The sequence below is a fragment of the Halichoeres trimaculatus genome, unplaced genomic scaffold, assembly GCF_033239565.1.
Source record: "Halichoeres trimaculatus isolate MK-OKI-2021-1 unplaced genomic scaffold, fHalTri1.1 fHalTri1_scaffold_17, whole genome shotgun sequence".
Classification (NCBI taxonomy): domain Eukaryota; kingdom Metazoa; phylum Chordata; class Actinopteri; order Labriformes; family Labridae; genus Halichoeres; species Halichoeres trimaculatus.
In genome coordinates this window covers 15,641,084-15,661,961 of record NW_027437195.1, presented here as the reverse complement: position 1 = coordinate 15,661,961, position 20,878 = coordinate 15,641,084, and the positions used below count along the sequence as shown (strand labels likewise).

Below are 20,878 nucleotides of genomic sequence, written 5' to 3'. Positions count from 1 at the left end.
AAGATGTCTTGAGAGGAAAGGTAAAGAAACTCTTAAACGGCTTCAAAACCTTGTTATTATGTAAGGAGTACTGCAGTGATATTAAACAGAGATGTAGAGTTGGTGTGTGTCCACAAACACCAGGCACATTTACAGAACATGTTCATAAAATTTAATTTGTACAAAAGATCAAATTTGGCAGACTGGACTCAACATTTATTGGATCCTCTTGGATTCAAAAATGCTTTTTTTCAAGTCAAGGTTCAGTTTGCAAGAACTTTACTGCTCCCTTAGAGCACTTTGAAATAAGTAATGTTGAAAAGCAGCTGCTCAGACTTAGCGTACCCTCGGTTTGACGCATTCCTCTCTACTCTGTGAACCATTCTTCTGACCCTAAAATCTGATGAGTACAAGGACTAAAATCTTTGACCTCTTTGTCACTTTGTTTTCGTCTTTATAACAATTAAAGCCAGGTTACAGTATGCCTTAAGGGTTTAACAATGTTTCCATTCTCATGCTTGTTTCTGCAGTCATTTGTGTTAGAAAACAGAGTAACACAGGCAGTGGCTTGCAACAGTGAGCCCAAGCTGCGCATCATTAGTGTCACCCCTGGTTACAAAGACTGTAGACCCAGACTGGTCTGTATCCGCTGAGGCTACAGACAGAACCTTCCAATTGTTGTCCATCCATTTAGCCCTGTTCAACAAAAGACTTTGTCACCCCTTACTAATTTATTGTCCGTCTCCATTCAGTTGTGTTTTGCATTCCACTGGCAACTATTCAATAATATTTGCTCAAATTCTCTGACCTGAAAGTGTAATCCAGATTCCTTGGGGCTTCTTTATCGGTGGGGTAGTCCTACATAAAAATCTGAAAGAATCCCTTTGGTTTTCTTCGGACAGAAAAGTGAAACTTGCACCATGCAGGGAACTGTTGAGTGTACTCAAATGAAAGGAAGGCTTATGCAAAATAAGAGACGAAGTAAAGAAAGAAGCAGGCAGGAGGCTGAGAAAGTGGAGAGTTTGTACTCGTATGGGTTCTTCAGTCGCGCTGAAATCTTGAATTGGTAATTTGGAACAATCACTCTGCAGACCACCCGGTCAGGAAACTGTTCTCCAAAGATGGCTGAGAGGTCTGGTCCATCAATCACAAAGTTCAGAACTCCTCTGCAGGTTCCCCTGGGACCTGGCTGGGAGGAAACCTCAGTGTTCGGCTTCAACCCTTAACAGGATGGCAACACGTTGTAGACAGGAGCAAGGAGGGATGGATGCCATTGACAGAACAGGAGCAGAAAACAGTCTCCCTTCCTGTCCATTGGGGGTCTATTGGAAATTCAACATAAACCAAGTGGAAGTCTCTTCAGAGTTCTTTTTCAGGAATCCACTTGTTGACATCCTGCCACCGTACAAACTGGTGCCACTGAGGGAAAACCAAAAGCAAACCAAACTCTTTAATCACCAAGAAGGGTTTCAGATCTTTTTTATCCATTGGCTTCTTGGCCCTTGAGCCAATTCTTGATTGGAAAAAATAGATTAAAAAGAAGTTATTCACTTTCAAAACAGAAAGTCTCCCTGCCACACGTTACTACCATAATCGAGCACAGTGGTTTTCAAAGTGGCAGCTGCAGCTTCTAGACGGACGCCAGGAGGCACTGGGGGGGGCTCAGAAAATTTGAGTGAAGAGGAAAAAATATGATCTAATTTTTTTTTTTTAAATTGTCCTGATCATGTAACACGTAAAGTGCCATGGTCATCACATTCTCAAGTTTCCGATTGAACCTAACTGACATGTAAGAAAGAAGTATCCCACCTTAGTTGACAGAGCCCTGACATGCCGTCTCCCTTTTGCAATAACCTACTTGTGTGAGTCTTGATTTTGTTTGTTAATAGTTTCCTGTTCTAAACAAATGTAATAATTACAGAAAAGTGAATAAAAGTTAGAAATACTTTGTTAAAGTTGACATTTCTTTACATATTTTGAAGCATAGTCTGTTGGTTTCCAAAGGGGGTCCCCAGCCAGAAGCAAATGCTGCTTGGGGGACTTGGCTTATTAAAGTTTGGAAATACCTCATCTAGTATGTATCACATGCCCTGTGAAAACATGTGTCCTAAGCTTTGAAGCAGAAGGATCAATCAGGATACATATGTGACGACCCCTGCTGGTGGTCTTAGGACATAGGACTAGTACAGCATTAATCTGCTGATAGGAGACGCTGACCTATATCCAGGATACACGCTACAAGATATTTGTTAAATCTTTCACAGCCTTGGTTGTGTCATACCAATTCATTGCTGTGATCCAGCAACAAATGTGAAGCAGCGAGCAAAAGCTTTGATAGAGATTATTTAATTTTTCTGTGACACTAAATCTTTACTCAAAACATACTATTGATTGTCTCTATTCACGAAAGAATGCAAGTCAACAACTCTGTTTGTAGTTTGACAATTCTGCTTAACGCCCTTCTCCAAGATGCTGATGGCAATAAAACCTGCATCAAACTCACATCTAAAACAGATCCACATTCCTTTATAATCTTCACTTCGCAGAGGAATATTTTCCACCTGGGCTACTTTCCAAAAGAAGGCATGCCATGGTACATTCCCAATAAATATGTGCTTGTATCCTATGAAGAAATGCAACACAAACTTTGCATCCATCTGCTTCCAGCTTGGACTGATTTCTCGCAGTGGTTAGGTCTGCTTAGCCCTGATTGGCCACAATGCTGCCTGGATAATAGATTCCATCGTTCTAGTTGTGAAGGGATAAACTAAGTCAACATCAATGAATCAAATGCTGTCAATGATACGTGACGTCTCTATCTTATAGTCATCACCAAAAGCTGCTTTGGAGCTGTTCCAATGCATCTGCTCTCTCCCTGACTGTTTCTGAGAGAAAGTCATGCGTCTCTGGTTTATCGTGGTCATTAACAAGTGTACACGTTTGATCAGTGCTAATAAAACGTAATAAGTGCAAGATTTGGCCCCTCAATGGATGTCAGATCAAATGTCTGGGGAATAGATGAGAGATTTTGGAGGGATGAGTTCATGTAGGAAGAGCTGGAAGTTGGTTGGCTTGGAGGCCCTCCTCCTCCTCCTGAGCCTCATCTGACAGTCTTCATCGAAACCTTATGAAGGATGGCGTCCTCGTTACGGAAACAGGGGGAGCCCGATAGGAAGAAAACTCCCACACACAGAGGTGGAAAAAAAGGCGGGGCCAAAGCAGCATCAGAGTAGTGATGTCATGACGACCTTGATGACCTCGGGAGGCAGAGCAGAAGGAAGCCAAAGCTCCTGTGGGTGTGGAGGTTTACTTTAGGCCCAGGGGACTTCTGATCTGGCTCCCTGGGAAGCCTCCCAGCATTGCAGACGAGGAGAGGCACAGAAAGGGAAGCTGCCCAGAAATGACAGATGTAGAGACAAATGGTTTGTGGGATTCCATTAGCTGTGAAACTTACAGTGAGGGAGGGGCTGCCAGCACAATTATCCAGAGCCATGCCAGGGCTGAAATATAGGTCAGACTCAGGCCACAGCGAGTAGCCCTCAGTTTAAGGTTTGGGGAACTTCAGAATGTATCCTTGGTCACCTGGTATGTGATTTTGAAGAGGGCTGTAGAATTTCAAAGCTAATGCACAATTACAATACACAGCACATCTTACTGGAAGTCACCTTTGGAGGGCACACCAGAGAGCCAATCAACAGACATGAAAACTCCTGGAAGTTACTGGTATGATAATTCTGTGTCTTAGAGATCAAAGGGACAAAATCCTTGTCTGATGGAGAGAACACTCGGTTCTTTCAACATTTCCTACATGCTCAGAGATGACAGTCTCGAAAAACCGTTTCCATTAAGTTGTGGACGTGCCCTGGTTATAGGGATGGGTATTGATAAGATTTTATCAATACAAATGCTCTTATCAGTTCTGCTCATCTATCCAATTCTTTATCAATTCCTCTTGTGAATTTTCTCTGTAAAAAAGTAGCTTTCCAGGTTTTCTAGGTCAACAACAGTAAATTGAGTTTATAAGTGAATAAATATGTAATTGGTCACAGGACCTGGATGTCTGGATGTAAATATACAGAAACAAGTAAAAATAGTTTGTCATGCGATGTCAATGTAGTGTTTTGTAATATTATTGACTGAAGTAGGCCATCTAGTATCTCAAAGTGGTTAAAGCATTATTTTAAGCTGTTTGGAACCTTGCCATAGTTATGAAGCCAGCCATGAGTCTGCACCTAACTTCTCCTTTATTTTCCTGTGAGTATTTTGACATTTGGTGTTTTCAGTATTTCTTACAAAGAGTAACTGGAATATGTCTGTGCTGAAAGTTGAAATTCTATTATGAAGCCAAAGTTATACCGATGTGTGCTAACTGCTAGCATATCAGTGCAGTTTTCCATATATGCTAGCATCAAGCTAGCACCATTTTGTTTATTTGAGGATTATAACATGTTGACTGTAGTGAATAGGAGTCTCCTGTGAGAGACTAATGTACATTTCTTTGTGAGTTCAGTTCTTCAGTAAAAATTCAAAATAAAAATCCTGAATCAGAGTTTCATTGGTAAAGTATTATCATCTGCTAAGCTAAGATAGTCGCGGGAGACTCATGGACATAAGGTCCTGCAGCTCTGCATAGTGTAAAGAACTGTTAAGGGAATCGTTAAGCACAAAGGCTAATGGTATTGATGGACTGAACCATTTCTTATCGATTCTCAACAGGAGTTGATTTTTAATACCCATCCCTACCTGGTTAGCTTGTCTTTCAAACTTTGTTATTGTCCCTGCTACTGCTCTGTATGCACACTGCCCCTACAGTTCATCTGAATGCTATATCTGCTTTCTATGTTACATAATTTTTTGAAAGTAAAAAGTTAAAGCTTTCAATTCTGGGCCGAGCTTGACAATAATGTTGGTAACTGATGAATTCCCTTCCTTTCAGTAGGGATATGGGTTATAATTGTCCCATTTCAGTTGTTCAAGGCTAAACTCTACACCAGATTCTTCCATATACCACTTGTGCACCCAAACTTCATTATCATTTTCACTTCACCCAACTAGTCACTCATCAGTTATCCAGATTTCACCACCTGAGCATCAACCCGTATGAGGAATTACAATCTTAGACTGAACAAACATCAAATCCAGAGTGTGGTACAGAGTTTTTGGGACTCCGCCTAGTCATCAGAACCAGAGTTGACTGCAGCCTCTTTTGGTTGGTCTGGATCTCATTACCACCCAGGAATCCTCAGCATGCAACTTTTAAAGGCACTGGCTCCTAAAGGCTGCGGCTCCCACTGTGATGGGACACACATTCGTGCCTCCATAACATCAGGACTCATTCACATGCTAACACAGACTCACACGTTACACCCACATAATTTCACCCTCTTACTGCCACAACTGTGACACAGAGTCCTTGGTGTTGGGTAATAAATAACACCCTGCTATATAACGCCACCAGCTGTGTAGAAAAAACATATATTCTGCTAAAACAGCCACAGATAATGAGTCTGTAATTTCTGTATGCACACCTGAGCTGGTATTAAGTCTACAGTTTGCTGTGATAAATCCTTACAGTGAGGGTTGGATGGGTGTGTCATAGGAAAGTGGAGATGTCTGAGGTCAACTCAGGAAGCAAAGTTCCACTAAAGTCTGTCAACAACCAAACTCTATCCATCAAAGTCTCCTAATGCTGTCATCAGCTTTAAATGTAATAAAACAAATGAAGTAGCAATACTTCATAACCAGCCATAAACTGACCAAAGGTAGTGTTACACCCTTTTATTTAAACTGGGCTTTCATGACATCATTATCACATACTCAACAGGAGACACAGGAGACTCCTATACAGGGTTATGAGGTTTCCTCACACATCCAGCCGACAACTGACCCACTGACTGTGGAAAAAGGAAAAAGGGGGCAGCAGGGTTTTTTTTTTCTCTTGTCTGCAGGTTGTGTATCATTCCTGCCTTGCACATATAAACGCATGTATCTGACCCAGTAATGTGGGAATGCAAATGAAAGATCCGGCCAAATGTCTAAACTCAAAACAATAACACTCCAGAGGAATTCAAAGCATTTCTCTTATGAAAGATCCTCCAAGCTCCTGGGATGCAGTACATGACTTCATTTTGACTTCATTTTTCCCTCTTTTCAACTCTACCTATCTCCTCTTTCCTGGCTGCGTGTGACCTGGGACTGAAACAGTTCACCGTCCCCCTCTGAAAAAAAAAGGACTGAAAATGGGGGAATGGGGTATTTTCTTTACCTTTCCCCTAAACTTCAAAGAAAGAAGAAGAGAAAACATCTGGAAGCCAAGAGATCATGCCGGGGACTTGGGAAGAGCAGGAGTCTGGCATGCCGGGATGGAGAGTGGAGGAGAAGAGGATGGATAGGCAGCTATGATAGATGGAGAAGTCAGACAGGGATGATGTCTGCTTCTGATTAAGGTCAGGTCAGATATAAAACAGGCATTGACATCTGCAGGTATCAGTATAATAAGATTGTATGTTATAAAATCAAATGTCCTTATGTGCCTCTAAAGTCTGCTTTCAATGAGTTCTTCAAAAACAACTCCAATGCCAGCCCTGGGATATAACCGTGCCCTTAAAAAACACAGAGAGCTGTCAGGCCTACTGAGAGTCTCCATCCACAGTGAAGGGTGTCACCACCCAGCCTTCCAGCGTTTAACCACCCTGCTGCAGTCTCTCAAACCTACCGCAGCTCTGGTTGGGGAGCAGCTGAACTGTGGCTGATCATTTTCGCACTCTTTTCATGCCCACATTGGCACAATTGCCTGCAGGGTGGGTGGCACTCCTGTCAGGCTCTCATCTTTATGCTAAATGTGTTTTCATTCGCTTCCCGCTCTTGGTTTTATGGTGGCAAGAAAGGCTTTTTTTTTTTTTTTGGGTGCTTAAAGGCACAGGACACAAATTATACTAATCAAGTGCTAATTTTCAAACTGCTGTGTACTTATAAGTTGTATAAATCTCTGAATATGTCTGTCAACCGATTAAAAAAAAATCACAAGATCTTCAAAAGCTCTTCAAAAGATCGTCATGAGACTTGCTGTAATGATAAGGTCATACCATAAATAAATGAGACATTTATAAAGGGGGCCTGAAACCAGCTCTGTCCCCAGCAGGCCGTCAGAGGGCTGGGCAATTTGAAAGAAGGGTTTTTTTTTTAGCAGGAAGTTCAAAAAAGACAGCAGCTAAAACAAGCTTTTCAGAAAGAGACTGAAATGAGAGCTTTATAAAACACTGCTGTGAGAAAAATAGGGATTCCACTTTAACTCTAACTGTAAGTCATGTAACGATCCGCGGGGGTACCAGAGGGACCAAAAGTTTTGAGAATGGCACTAATTTTGGTTTTCACTAAAGTCATTTTTCATGGCAGGGAACGACGTTGCAATTAATTGCAATTCATCTCACCACTCTTCACAATCCAGAGTTAATACAAACTGTCACCATGAGAATTGTGGCAGAAAACTTTGTGAAAAACAAAATTTGTGGCATTTTCAAAACTTTCGGCCATGCCTGTATAAAGCCTTAAAAAGCATCATCAGTGTTAGAGGAGAGCAGCTGCCATGTGGACTGATTGCTTGGACCAGGGGTGGCCAACCAGTCAGAAACCAAGAGCCACAAAAATTACCGTGGTACTACAGAGAGCTACATCACACACGGGGTCTTACAAACACACCTCCTCTCACACATAAACTAAATGACATTAAAAAAAAAAATCAATACATTTCCAATTTTCAAAGTGAGATTCATTGTGTTTGTAAGTGTGTTTCATTTCCTACTAGAGAAGAGAAACTGAAACTTAAGTATCAATGTGTACACCCAAACATTGATCAACACTGATCCCAACGTTGGCATCAATATATCAATATTTTAGATTGATCAGCACACACTACTCACAATTTTATGTGTATTTTTTTATTAATGGATCGAAGAGCCGCACACCGAAAGGCAAAGAGCCACATGCGGCTCATGAGCCACAGGTTGGCCACCCCTGGCTTGGACCTTTAAATTCAGTAAAATTCACCAACATAAACAACTGCTGCCCAGCATACAGCAGGCATCACTTACTGATCCCCTCAGTATACAGCCCTGTGAAAGAGGAGCCCAGCTGGTTCTTACTGTTTTAAACCCACATGAATAACAGATCAAGAATACCAAGAGATCAACATACCAAAGGCACAACAGAAATTAATTCAGGCAGAATTAGACTGGATTAGAGGTAGATTAAATTTAAGCATGTAATAGAACACAGTGAAAGGAAAAAATTGCTAGGATCTCATGGCTTAACTCTCAGAGGGCTTACCTGGTTTGGTTGGACACTTTTGGCACTTGTTTAGACCCCAGGAGGCACCCACACTTCCACAGCAATCATCCTGTTTGGTAAGTCCTGGCAGAGGTTTGCCACACTACAACAACAACAACACACATCTGTGTTACATCAAAGAAGCTATGAAAATGAGTGTTACATGTTTGTGCATGCATGGTTGTTTGCGTGCAGATGTGTGTTCATTGGCAGTGACATAACTCGTCAGTGTGTTTGTGCCGGAGCGTGCGTGTATACCTATCTGCAAGGACACAGAGAACCAGACACATATGAGACTACTTAGAAGGAGGAGGACATAAACACTGCAGCTCAAGACCTGCGAGGAACCTTCTAGCGTGCCTTCATTTAGGCACTTGGCTAATTGTGAAGGGAGATTCCTATCAGACCTCACTTATTGGATTTTTTTGGCCAACGGAGATTTATGAAATTAAAAAGGCAACAGAGAGGCATTCTTCTGGAGAACACCAAACTGGCATACTGGCAGGAGAGGAGGGAAAAGCTTTTCTGTGTTTCTTTTTTTCTGTGGCAGTTGATTAGGAGTTATGAAAAAGGGTTGAACCCAGAAGCTTTGGTTTCAAGCTCTCCATGAAACCAGAGTACAGAGAAAGAGGGTCTTGCAGCTCAGAGCTAACAAACTTGTTCAAGGGGTATAACCCTGGCAAAGGAAACTTTAATGAAGATGGTTATTGGTGTTTCTACTGCAAGACTAAAGGCTTTAAGTCACAATCTTTAACGAATAAGCAGACAGGTGCTATTAAGCTGGATTAGCCGGGCTCACATACTCCATTCCTTTTCTAACTACACTTTTACTTCATGCAACACACAATCAACCTCTAAGTTCTCCAAACTGCGTCAATGATTATGAAAATCTTTCAACCACAAAGATAATCATGTGCCATTTGTTGAGCCCAATCATTGACCTCTGAGCACATCCCAGTTTATTACACACTACTGAAGTAACATGAGCTGACCAGAAGAGACAGAGCTCATAAATCTAGTACATGACATAAATCATAGCCACAAAACCACTTCCTGTTTGAGACAGCAGGTCTAGCAGCAGGTGATAGGCTGGGAGCATGGAGTTACATAAACTGCGGTAAAACAGCCCAGCACTTTCTCTTGACTTGTTTCAACACCTACGAAGAGCAGAGATACTCCAGGTGGCTCACATCAGAGAGTGTTGACAGTGAACACAGTGTGCTGTAATGGCCTGATTCAATACCTGCCCGTCCACTGTTTCCTGAAAGCATCTCCCCACGTGTCCGTTCTGACGGTTGTGCGGTCTAGCGTGGCCGTAGTTATGTCCGTTTCCATTTCCATTGGAGTGTGTGTCGTGCCCGTTCCCAGGCTGAGAGCGCTGCTGAACAGAGTGAGCCCCCTCTGGGCTGGCCGGTCTCTGCCCAGGCTGGACCCGAGCTACTTGGTGGATGTGGACCTCGGCCTCTGGAGGGTGCTGGATGTGGACATTTACCAAGGATGGGTGGAGGGACACTGCAGAGAGTGAGGCCAACAGTTTACACAATTTAGTGGAAAGTTTATATTTTCCAAGTGGACAGATCCTCGACAGAAGGATTTAAGATTTTTGTTTTCACTTGCTTCATCCCCAAGTTATGTGATCTACACGAGGAATTCCCCGCAGTAATGACATGTTAAGATACCACAAAACAACAACAACATAATGAGAGTGGGATTCTCTGGCTTCAATCAGATCTTCTTTAAGACCGAAAGCAGAGTTGTTTAAGAGTTAAAAAGATGTTGTAATGTGGGGAATGAGCTCTTTTTGTCCTTCTGACAGAGGGGAAGCATCCATCTTCAGGGAGTGCCAGGGTTTTTTCCCAATATCCTGACCCACTCTCATAAATCATAGTCACGCAGACAGACTGCAGGGAGAGTCCAAAGAGAAAAAGTAGGTCTTATCAAGAGTTCAGCACGTGAAACTGCCTCCATCAATATTTAGAGCTTTGGATCATTTTTATGTTGAGACAAGAAATGTAAGCTTTGGACTTTTCTTATTTATTTATGATTATTTGTGAAGTCATATTCAGGATGATGGATCAAGGATTTCTAAGTGGAATTTCAAAAATGTAAAATGAAGCTTCTGCTTCTACTTACTGTCAGACAGAGCGAGACGCTGGGGCCAAATGTGACGACATAAAAAATGATATCAGACGCAGGGATGGAAAATGAGCACATCCTTCTTCTTTACATTCTTCGGTATAACCTTATGATGCTGTAGTCGTCTGTTTCTAATATCCAGGCGTGCTTAATAAAACGCAGCATCGTGCAAACAGTATGAGGACTTCTACTGAGTCACTGCTCCTTATGCTCAAAATAGAGTCTGACCTCCACTGCTGCTGGCCTCATAAGACAGAGCACTCTGATAAAGAGTCCAAAAAATAAAGGCTCACATTCATGCAAATTTAGAAAAAGATTAGCTGGGATTATAAAGAGACATTCAGCAACTGGCCAAAATTAAAATCCAGCATGTGAAATCGTCTGTTCTTGTTCTGAGTTGAAAGACCGATTCAAAGACCTCCAGACGGCTGACTTTTGGATGAAACAAACGCCAGAATACCCAGAACTGAACATGCTAGCTTGTTGTACTCTGCAATTATGCCTTTTCTTCACTTCTGCAACCAGTATTATCATAGTCTCTGCTTTTACATTGGTTCAGTTCTGTGAGCTTACCTTGCTGGTTGGACAGGGGTAGAGTATACATGGACTGAGAGGGAGACTTTGGACCCTGCTGGTTGACATCCTTGTTTTGAGGGTTAGGTCTGATGGGGGGTGGGGCTGGCAGGTGGCAAAACTTCCCGGTGGAGTTTGACGGGCACCAGCACTGGTCCCTGCCGATGCATCGTCCTCCATTAAGGCAGGGTATCTGACAGAAGACTGCAGGGAGGAAGATGAGAGAAAAAACAGGACTGAGTGCGTCAGAGATAAAGAGAGGAAGGTGAAGAGGGAGGATGAAGAAATTCATGAGCTCATAAAGCATGTCACCTTTAACGGCACAGACGTGTGCATGCTGGTGCACGAGGGTCTGGTAATAAGAAACAGAAGTGTTTACCCTGAGAGAAGTGGCATGTGATGAGGCTTCATGTGGACATGCTTTGTTTGCAAACAGCGAGTTTAGCTTTACCTGACACCTCGTTCAGCGTGACATTTATAACGTTTCAGCTCTGTCCTGAAGGCAGAGCCAAGGCACTGCCCCTCATGCTGCGCCTCTTTTATTAGCATGTTTTGCTTCACATCAATAATTACATACTTCTGTGCAGAGCGATGACTGATGGTTTCTCCTGTTGATTTCGAAAAAAATAACAAGAGCCTTGGAGTGTGTGAGGAAGTGAATTTAAACTTCAAAGAAATGCAACCAGCTTTTGATCATGTGAGTTAATCCCAGAACATGCTAGCTTATGATTTCATTTATAGTTTTTAAAGCGATTAACTACGAGGAGAGGAAGCAAGGAAAGGTCGGTAGAAGACAGATGGTGTTTGACAGATCTGCTTAGACGCCGCTTTGATTGGCCTTATCTTTTGGCATAAAGGATGGGTATCAGCCCAGCACCCTAAATACCTGAACCTGCTCCTGTCTTCATACTCACTCTGATCTGACCTAACTCAAAACATCAAAGACTGTAAAATAAAAGAATCCATCCAACCATGACGAATAAGAAGAAAGAGCCAGTTTGGTGCAAGCTCTGAGCTCTTCTGCTTCAGCAGTGCTGCACACCACAAATATGAGAACTTCTTTACAAGACTGTTGGAGATACAGATGGTCCACATGCTGAGAGATGAAAGACGACGCTAGTGATGGAAACACGCTGTGAGCTGCATCCTCGCCGTCTCATTGAACAGACAGAAGCACTCCAACAGGGTGCAAACAGGGAACAGAGAGACGCTGGACAGTCTGGATGGCATGTCGGGAATGAGCTCCCTGTCACAAAGTATTAACAAGAGCGAGACTGGAGGAGGGAAAAAGGGGAGGGATGGAATAAGAATAGGAGATAGAGAATGAAGGGGATTAGGGGAGGAAAATGTGAATAGGGTCGATTGAAAACAGAAAAGAGACAGGAGGGAACAGAAAGGATAAACAAAGTGAGGAAAAAAGTTGTGGAAACACAGACTGAGAGACAAATCTTTGGTGTCACGACACACGAACACAGGAAGGCCTCCAGTGATTAGACATGCTGGCTAAATTATCAACTCAAGGAGGTCATTAAATCCTCTCAACATGGGCTGCAGGTCTGCACCGCTCTGCGTCAGCCCAGTCCCACATCAGCATGGGGCAAGAACTATTCTTAGACAACAACCCTTCTGTTGTCTCTGCACACTCTGCTGCCTGTCTGCCTGTCTGTCTGTCCCTTTAACAAGCTCTTACAACAAAACAGACGCACGCACACTTCTCACTCAATAAAATCTCTTCTACCCAATCTAATATCAGACTTTATGGTAAGTGCTGTACACAGGGTGCGTATCAAGGGAGCCCGTTGTAATTATCCATCCAGATTCCCTGCACCGTGCAGGGAGCATAACAACAGCATGAGATAACTGTTTGCTGTCCACTTGACATTCCTTGACGAACACGCACACCCCAAGCAATAACAGGATGCAAGCCTAAATGGAAAGCAATCTCTTTTTAACACCCTCTTTAGCACATGATTTGACATAATGAAGGAAGATTCCTGCAGAAATAAAATTGGGGCACAAAAACAAAACAGGGCTCAGGAAGAAGTGGAGGTGCCAGGAATGTACTCTTGAGGACGTTCTCTGCCAGGACACTGGAGTGTTTGGAATATCTGGATATCCCAGGCTCCAGAGCCCCATTCATGGGCACATAAATCTGCAACATCAAGCTGTTTATGCATTCAAAGGTAAGATCAGTCTAGTGCACTTCAGTGGAGACTGGTGCATGTCAGTTTTAGTTTCTATTCACGTGACGTGACTTGAGGACAAACGTGTGAGTAGTAGCTGCACCCTCCAATCCACAAGTAGTAATTAGTCTGAACCTGAGCTGCAAGGTTAAAGCTGGAGAGAAAGCTAAGAAACATGCAGGGGTACGACCCTCTCCTTGGCACTGACCACCCCCTGTCCCTGTCCCATGGACACTCCTGTGTGAATTTGGAGAAAGCCCCCCTGGATAAATGAAAGGTTTAATGTAATCCCTATAAAACCCTGTTCATGCTGCTACTCTTTCTCTCCTTCTGCCTCTCCCTCTGCTCTGTCATTCTTCCCTGCTCACCCAGGGAGCACGTTAAATGGTTAACGGCGAGGCCGACTGCGAGGTGCGAACCGCAAAATGATGGGGCTAAGTGTTGGGAGCGTGGGACCACCAGCTCCTCGTGTGAGTGTGTGAGAGACGGAGAGAGGAGATTAGCCCCCTCTCACAGAGCCTGTTTTAAACTGGTCCAGCCCTTTCTCTTCTGCTCTCCCTGTTTCTCTTCCTCTTTGTGAGTTTTCAGCAAAGCTCTCAGCTTTAATCTAAACCACTGTGCCTCCTCTCTGAGCGGGTATTCAAGATCAGACAGCAGGCCACCGACTGGACCCGTTTTGTCAGGCTCACCCCATAAAAAAAGACCCAGAAAGAAGCCTGGAGATGCAGGGTGTGAGAAACAGAGAGTAGAGATGAGAGACAGCAAGTGAGAAGCTCAGATGTAAATAGGAAGGATGCCAAGCAGATGACAAAGCTGAGGGGCCCAGAGCGGACACTCACAGAGTCTGAAGCCCTGGTTGTTTGGCTGCTGGTTCTGCTGCTGCGTGTTGTCACTGTAGACTGTGGTGAGGTCTCCCTTCTCACAGCTGTTGTAGCATCGCCCGCCGTTGCACACCCTGCGGCACAGCATGGGAGTGAAGACGATCTTGATGCGGTCCAGGTTGGAGGTAAGGTTTGCCCCTGGAAAACAAACACACACTCTGGTGAGAACAAGAAGAAGAGGCAGAAGAGACGGGCTGGAGACGAGCTGCATCCTTCCTCCTTCAGTCTCACTGTGACACACTCCCCGTCTGGGCAAAGGGAGGTTTATAAGTGTGCGAGGGTGTGTGCTGACGGCTGGCCAGTGGCACGCTGCAGCTGAGTGAGCGATGTGCCACAGGCCAGGAAATAGCAGGAGAGAAGACTGTTAGGTATCGGGCCAGCATCCAAGCCCTTTATCTCTGTAAAAGGTGTTTTGGATGTGTGTATGTGCAGGAGACAAAGAGAGCATGATGTGTAATGTTGGGAAGCTGTTCAACAGCCGTTGCTCTGCTACACGGCTGCAAAACAAGAGTCTGAAGAGCAGACAGCTGTGCGTGCTGGACAGCGGATGAGAGGATGATGAAGTAGTGAAAGGAGAATAAAAAATTAGCGAAGACAAGATCGCATTACTTTTTGTTGTGGGTGAAGGCGCCAAGCTTCAGTGCCTGTCATGTCAGAGAGGTGACAGGTCAGATTGCTAAAGATATCAAAGCATGTAACGCTGCAAACACACATCAACACACACAGGCGCATGCTATCACTGAATGCAACCCTGACATAAATCCTGTGTCTGTGGGTGGACAGTGAAGGAGAAGGGAAGTGCAGCCTGGGAAGCTGCCAGTTTTCTTTTCTTGTGGCTAATGTTCCATTAAATGATGACACCACAGGATGTGTATATGCATCTTAGCGTCAGAGGACGGAGCCACGATCCAGAGTGGGCTGTGTCTGTTTTGACACAGCTGGGGAGAGTGGAAATTTTAAGTATGCATGTAAATTGAGAGCAGGAGCTTGTGTTGTGGTATCTATTCCACGTTATGCAACAGATATGTTTTGTTTTTTCCTCTTACCTGCAGGTAACAGCGCATTGTTGAACTGTCCGTGTCTGTCGTTGGTGGGTCTGTGCACGTTGCTGGGCCTGTTTCTGTGTCCATGCCAGTTCCTGTTCTCACTGTTGTGACCGTTGCCGTTGGGCAGAGCATTGGAGGTTATCGGCCCAGAGGATGATGGATAACGTTTCACAGTACGGGAGGTCCCGGTCTGCTGAGGGGAGGAGTCAGGGGGTCCCCGTCTCACTTGGGTCCTGTCAGTCACATCATCACAAGACCATAAACACATGACCTCACGCTAAAGCTAATGTTCCACACACATATACACACTCAGAAAGATACACCCATCAGCACTGTATGAGCATCACCATGAAATCCATTGGAGCGTGGTCAGTGCGCACCGCAGAAAATAATATTCCTCAGGGACAAACATGCTGTCTGAGGTCATAGCCTTATTTAATTGATTTTATAGAGGAGAAGCAATGATTTGAAAATAATTTACTTTTAATTAAATTAATAAAACCATATCATTCTGTTAGCACATAGGCTTTATTGATTAACATCTGCTGTAAGCCAGAGAGCTCTGACCCTCACTTATTAATGAGAGACTCTGTTTGACTTTAAAGACATTTCGCAAGAGTCAATTTTTCACTGTTGATTAACAAGAAATAAAGCAACAGGCAACAAAAAGGAGGTAATACTTGCAGTTCTGTGTGTGTGTGTGCCAGAGAAAAAGTGTGCTTTTCAACCATTAGATCTTCCCATCAGGATGAAAAACCCTCCATCACCCATTGTGTCTGCTTGACTAGATTATGAACTCCATGTTCTGTCTGACCTGGCCAACCAGGGAGCAACATCCTGAGAGTTGCTCCGGGCCGGAGGAAGTATTAGAAGTAGGGTCGAGGAACAAAGCTCAACCTCGGCTGCAAGGGGGCAGGTTTTTCTACGCGCTGAGCATTTGATTTGGGTCAATTACTGAGGCTGTGCTGCTCGACCTGGAAGCGAGCTCATGTGAACGACCTGGGGGAGGCGCGTGCCTCTCAGACAGACAGGCAGGCACACGAGTTTGCCTCAGCTCTGTGAAAGCTGGGATTCAAGCCTGCAAAAAAACATCTGGATCCCACTGATCTGCCCTGACAGACAGTCAACAGAGCAAGACAAGGATGAACTGCGCCGGACAGATCAGAAGGAAAGATCTACAAAGCCCACCTGTGGCCCTGTAAGGTAATTGAGGCTGTAATCAAACCTGAAATGAGGACATAAACCATGAATTACCATTTATTACGTGTGGTTTGCAGCCACACACCATGTATTTACACACTGAATCAGCGCGATCTCCCCACACACAACAATCATCAAGCAAACAAGCACACGTGTTTACAAAAATGCATACGTGTACTCATGCTTGTGTACACACACACCCTTTCACAGCTGTGCTAGGTGTAGCGCAAGCCTATGCATGCCTCTTTATTCACAGCGTACAAACAGCAGCCCTGTTTCCAAGGGCAACAGGACACTAAATAAGAGGGGGAAAGAGAGACAAACATTTGATAATAGTCTCTTGCGTCATCTTTTGAAAGATGACAGAAAGCATCTACAGCAGACAGCTGCTGACCCAGTTCCTACATCTCCAGGGTGGATCCTGGCAAGAGGATGTGACACGGGGAAACAAGAGGTGCTGGTGTCAAGGTGGTAAAAACTTACAGGAGGTGGCTAACCCAGCTACAAAATCCACTCTACATCATGATTGGGTTTTTCCATGGTTTATCATGACACCTGGCCTGCGAGCATCCTGCCTCACTTCCTGGGTTGAGCCAGATGTTGCACTGTCTGCCTCTTTCAATTTCAATGGCAAAGCGACTTCCTCTCAGCATGAGCTCATCGCCGCCCTCTCTGCCTGCAGATCAGAGGGCGACCAGGGCAAGCACGGCTCAATCTGTGCGTTTGATGTCATCATTAGGAACTTCAAGGCCTCAGCGAGCCGGAGAGGAACTATCCCCCTGCTTTGTTCTGGGTGACTTGAAAGCAATTTTAAAGACCTCTGCCAAGATCACATGGAACATGGTTTCAAGACATGGTTTTCAGACTCAGGGAGAAAATGTTTGGGTATCATGTGATGGTCATACAACATTAATTAGGACAGTAAAGATAAGATAAAACAAAAAAGTCACAGCTGCAGTCAATGCACTCACCTTCAAACTCTTTAGGGAATTTCTGTCAAATAAGATTCCTATTAGTCCTCTATCATTATCAGGATACTCCAAGCACCCGATCTGAATTCATTTCAGTGTTGAGGTCTTTTTGGAAAAGATTTTGACAAGTTCTAAAAACAGTATGAAAAGTTAACATTACCATTAGCCATAGATGACCACATATTTTTATCCAGGAACAGATAAAGAAGAAGAACAAAATTTAGATAAGTCAACACTGGACCTAACATGATCAAGCACGATATGAACCAGTGGCAGACTGGGACTGGAAAACAGCCTGGGACTTTGACTCGGCCCAGCCCACAACAGTGGGACACATCGGTAGACCCGTTCCCCAGACAGCATCGGCCGTCAACAGATCGCAATCTTCAAATCCTCCAACAACGCTGTCTGGTACAGTCCCCCCTTCGAGCAGCGGCTGGAGCCTCAATAACTGCCATAATCCTATAATGCTCAACTACCCAGATATAAACAAGCACAGATGGCATCTTGTAGTGTGGTGTGGTTTGGCACAATTGTGATGTAGGAATTGGGGATAGAGTTGTCTGTAGCCTTGGGGCGCTGGTATACATCATAGAAGTCTAGGTTGAATGCCACCCCCATGAGGGAAACCCTTGAGCAGGCAACTAAGGTTCAAATCCATCTTTCAGCAACTTTGCCCCATGTCACTTCCTGCTCTCACTCTGTTCCCTGCTCTATCCTTTAACTTGCCTTTCCTAAATAAAGGCATGCAAAGCCCCCGAAAAAATAACTTTTGAAAATAAATGTTGTATGTAGCCTGTGTCAGGTTAACCTGACCGGGGAAATATGTAACAAACACAGGCATTTGGATGTTGACGGGTGCCGCTAGCTCTGCTGGCATGATTCTGATAGTAAGCCAAGTAGATTTGCCTGGTAGCACTTCTACAACTTATCGATGACTAAGTCTTTATCATGGCAGAATAAAAACAGAAGTGTAAAATCTACTATAAACTTGACTCTTCTGCGATGCATTTCTCCAGTACTCGCTAACAACTTCACAATGACAAAAAGATTCAAAAAAGTCTGTTTGCTTGCAAATATGCACAGCATATTGAAGCCACTCCAACCCAGCCCACACCCTAAGCTGTGAGAAAGACAGGCAAGGCCAGTCGCCCTGCCTCCAGTCTCCATGCTATGCTAAGCTAATTGCATCTGGCTTTGATTCCACTCTCAACAAAAATACACATGACACTGATATCAAACTTCTGCTCATTTTCCCCAGATATGATGGGAATTAAATTAAATTCTTTATTTCACTACGTTGCCAATTACCTGAGAGAAGCTTGATGAACATGATGTTGAAATTATGAGGCAAAAGAACGTTCCAGTGTTTGGACACTTTGATTACATAAGGAAGATTAATTTGCATACAGGAGGAGGCTTGACTAGCTTAAATGCATGACATGTATTATTTCATTCTCAGAATATTTGCTCAATAATTACATTCAAAGAGAAACAATCATTTCTTAGTCACAGATGAATCTCCGTCCAAACAGCTGATCAAAGCCTCACTTCATATCTTATAGCAAAGGAAAGCTCCCAGCTAAGACATAAAGCCGTTGGCGCTGTCCACTTTTACTGATCGTCATTCATTGCACATGTTCGAAGAGCAATTAGAACACAAACCTCATCACATCAACGGAAATTACAAATCACAACGTTGGCCAAGAATGTACACTGTGCATGAAACAACTGTGAAGTTTCCAACGTGTTGCAAAAGAATCCTTTGGCGGTCAGTCGTTTTGTTACTTTGAACTCATCGCAGCATTACAACATGTGAACATAAGCTCTCCTAGAGGCATGACAGGCAGCCTGAATGGCAGTTGGAGCCGCGCCTCTTGACCCAGATGAGTTGGAGAGAAGGCACACTTGGATCACAAAACAGCACACAGACGAGCGAAAACTCAGGCCAGCAGCAAGAACTGGAGGATGGTCAAGTAGGTTAAAAAGGCTCTGAACTCTGAGCTTCTGCTGATGCTGGACACAAAGCATGCTTTTAATGCAAGCCAGTGAAGCACACTGCCAAACACAACTCAAGGTGAAGTTCTGATGAGAGTGCACTTGGTTGGGGGCAAGGTTTCATGGAGAAAGTGGGTTAGCTGGTTGTACGTAAGTGCCAGGAAACCCTTGTAGTGGCTTGGAAAACACCCTTTCCCATCATCCAAGAGTCGACTCTACATGTTGATTCTGCATCTCGCCTACTTGGAAACAGGAGCCTCTTGAATGGATGAGGAAATTCTGGATTTATCTGATGATCCTACGTACCCCGACGTTTAAACACAGACACACACAAACGCAATGACCCAGATCTTCAGGGACTGTTTACATCTGAGAAGTTCTCCGAAGCACTTTTAGAATGACTAAGCCCAGCTCAGTGTTTATGTGAACAGTGTACTGTAACGTATGGGCCATGGTGAATTCATTCGCCAACAGTTTAGTTTTAGTCTCTGAGGAGCTTTTATTATCCTCTCTTTATAATCATCTATATGAAACAAAACATATTAGCTGGCTACAGCAATAACATTTTAAACAGTTCTTGTTTGTCTGAGCTTTGGAAACCATGTTGGAAACGTAAAAGATTGTGAAATTAAACACTTTTTTGGAAACATTTAGAACAAAGCACATGTCTATACTGGTAAAGCTCATTTTTCATTGTGATTTGTTGAGAATATCAAAGTCTGAACCCACATCTAACAGCTCAGATTATTGGCTTGTGGCAGCTAATGCAAAAAATAGACTAATGTTAAGAGCTTGTCTGGTTGTTGAGAGTCATTTGGCTTTGAACAGACTGTCCAAACAAGACAGCCTGACAGCAGGCAGAAGTGTCTGGCATGAGTATCCCAGTCTGGGTCACACTGAACAACCTGATATCTTCCAGCCTTCACACTTTTTCTGTCACGGTTGTCTTTGTGTTGGACCAGAGAAGACCTCTAGAATGACAAGTCGTGGCAAACCTTTGGCACCCTCGCTACGTTTACGACAATCAACACAAGAGTTAGTTTTATCCCGCTGAGAAAAAAAAGGGAGCCATTATTCTTATATATTCAAACAAAATGTTTCATGGTTCCATTTACCTCAGTCCAACACTGAGTGTCAGCCAAAAACCAACATTGCATAAGACCTGCACATAATTGGGGCAATTTGAAGGCTGCTTTCCAAATGGGAAAGTAAACGACGATCATCAAAGAGCGAATGTAAATCGAAGTTTACACACATTCATCTCATTCAGTGGAAGTGTTAACGGCTTTTGTTCGTTTCAAAGCCAGCGCTGGGATACGCGGATCATCACTCTAACTGGAGGCAACATCAGGAGTCTAAAAAAAGTGCAAACAGCAGCTGAAACAATGAAAACTCTGTACTGCTGAACCACTGCAAACACTACTGGTGACAAAAAAGGAAGATTTATGAGTCTATCTGGGTCTGGCACTTTTGCAGTTAAAAGAGGAGGTTTGTGTTCTTACAGCAGCAATAGGTGAGGAGATAGTTTACAGTAAAACCAAGCAAACTGGACTCATTCGAGAGAATGTCAGGCCACTGTAAACTGT

The 20,878-nt window shown here is 43.7% G+C and overlaps 1 protein-coding gene across 1 annotated transcript in view; it reads right to left on the bottom strand.

Annotated features, from left to right (window-relative positions):
- LOC141806307 (latent-transforming growth factor beta-binding protein 2-like) overlaps positions 1-20,878 on the bottom strand; it is a 100,128-nt gene that overhangs the window by 45,706 nt on the left and 33,544 nt on the right. Inside the window, exons 4-8 of the mRNA XM_074691749.1 lie at positions 15,124-15,356; positions 14,036-14,215; positions 11,014-11,217; positions 9,548-9,816; positions 8,305-8,407 (exon numbers count right to left, since the gene is read on the bottom strand). Coding sequence (XP_074547850.1) covers positions 8,305-8,407; positions 9,548-9,816; positions 11,014-11,217; positions 14,036-14,215; positions 15,124-15,356 — 989 coding nt within the window. The remainder of the gene's footprint in view (positions 1-8,304; positions 8,408-9,547; positions 9,817-11,013; positions 11,218-14,035; positions 14,216-15,123; positions 15,357-20,878) is intronic.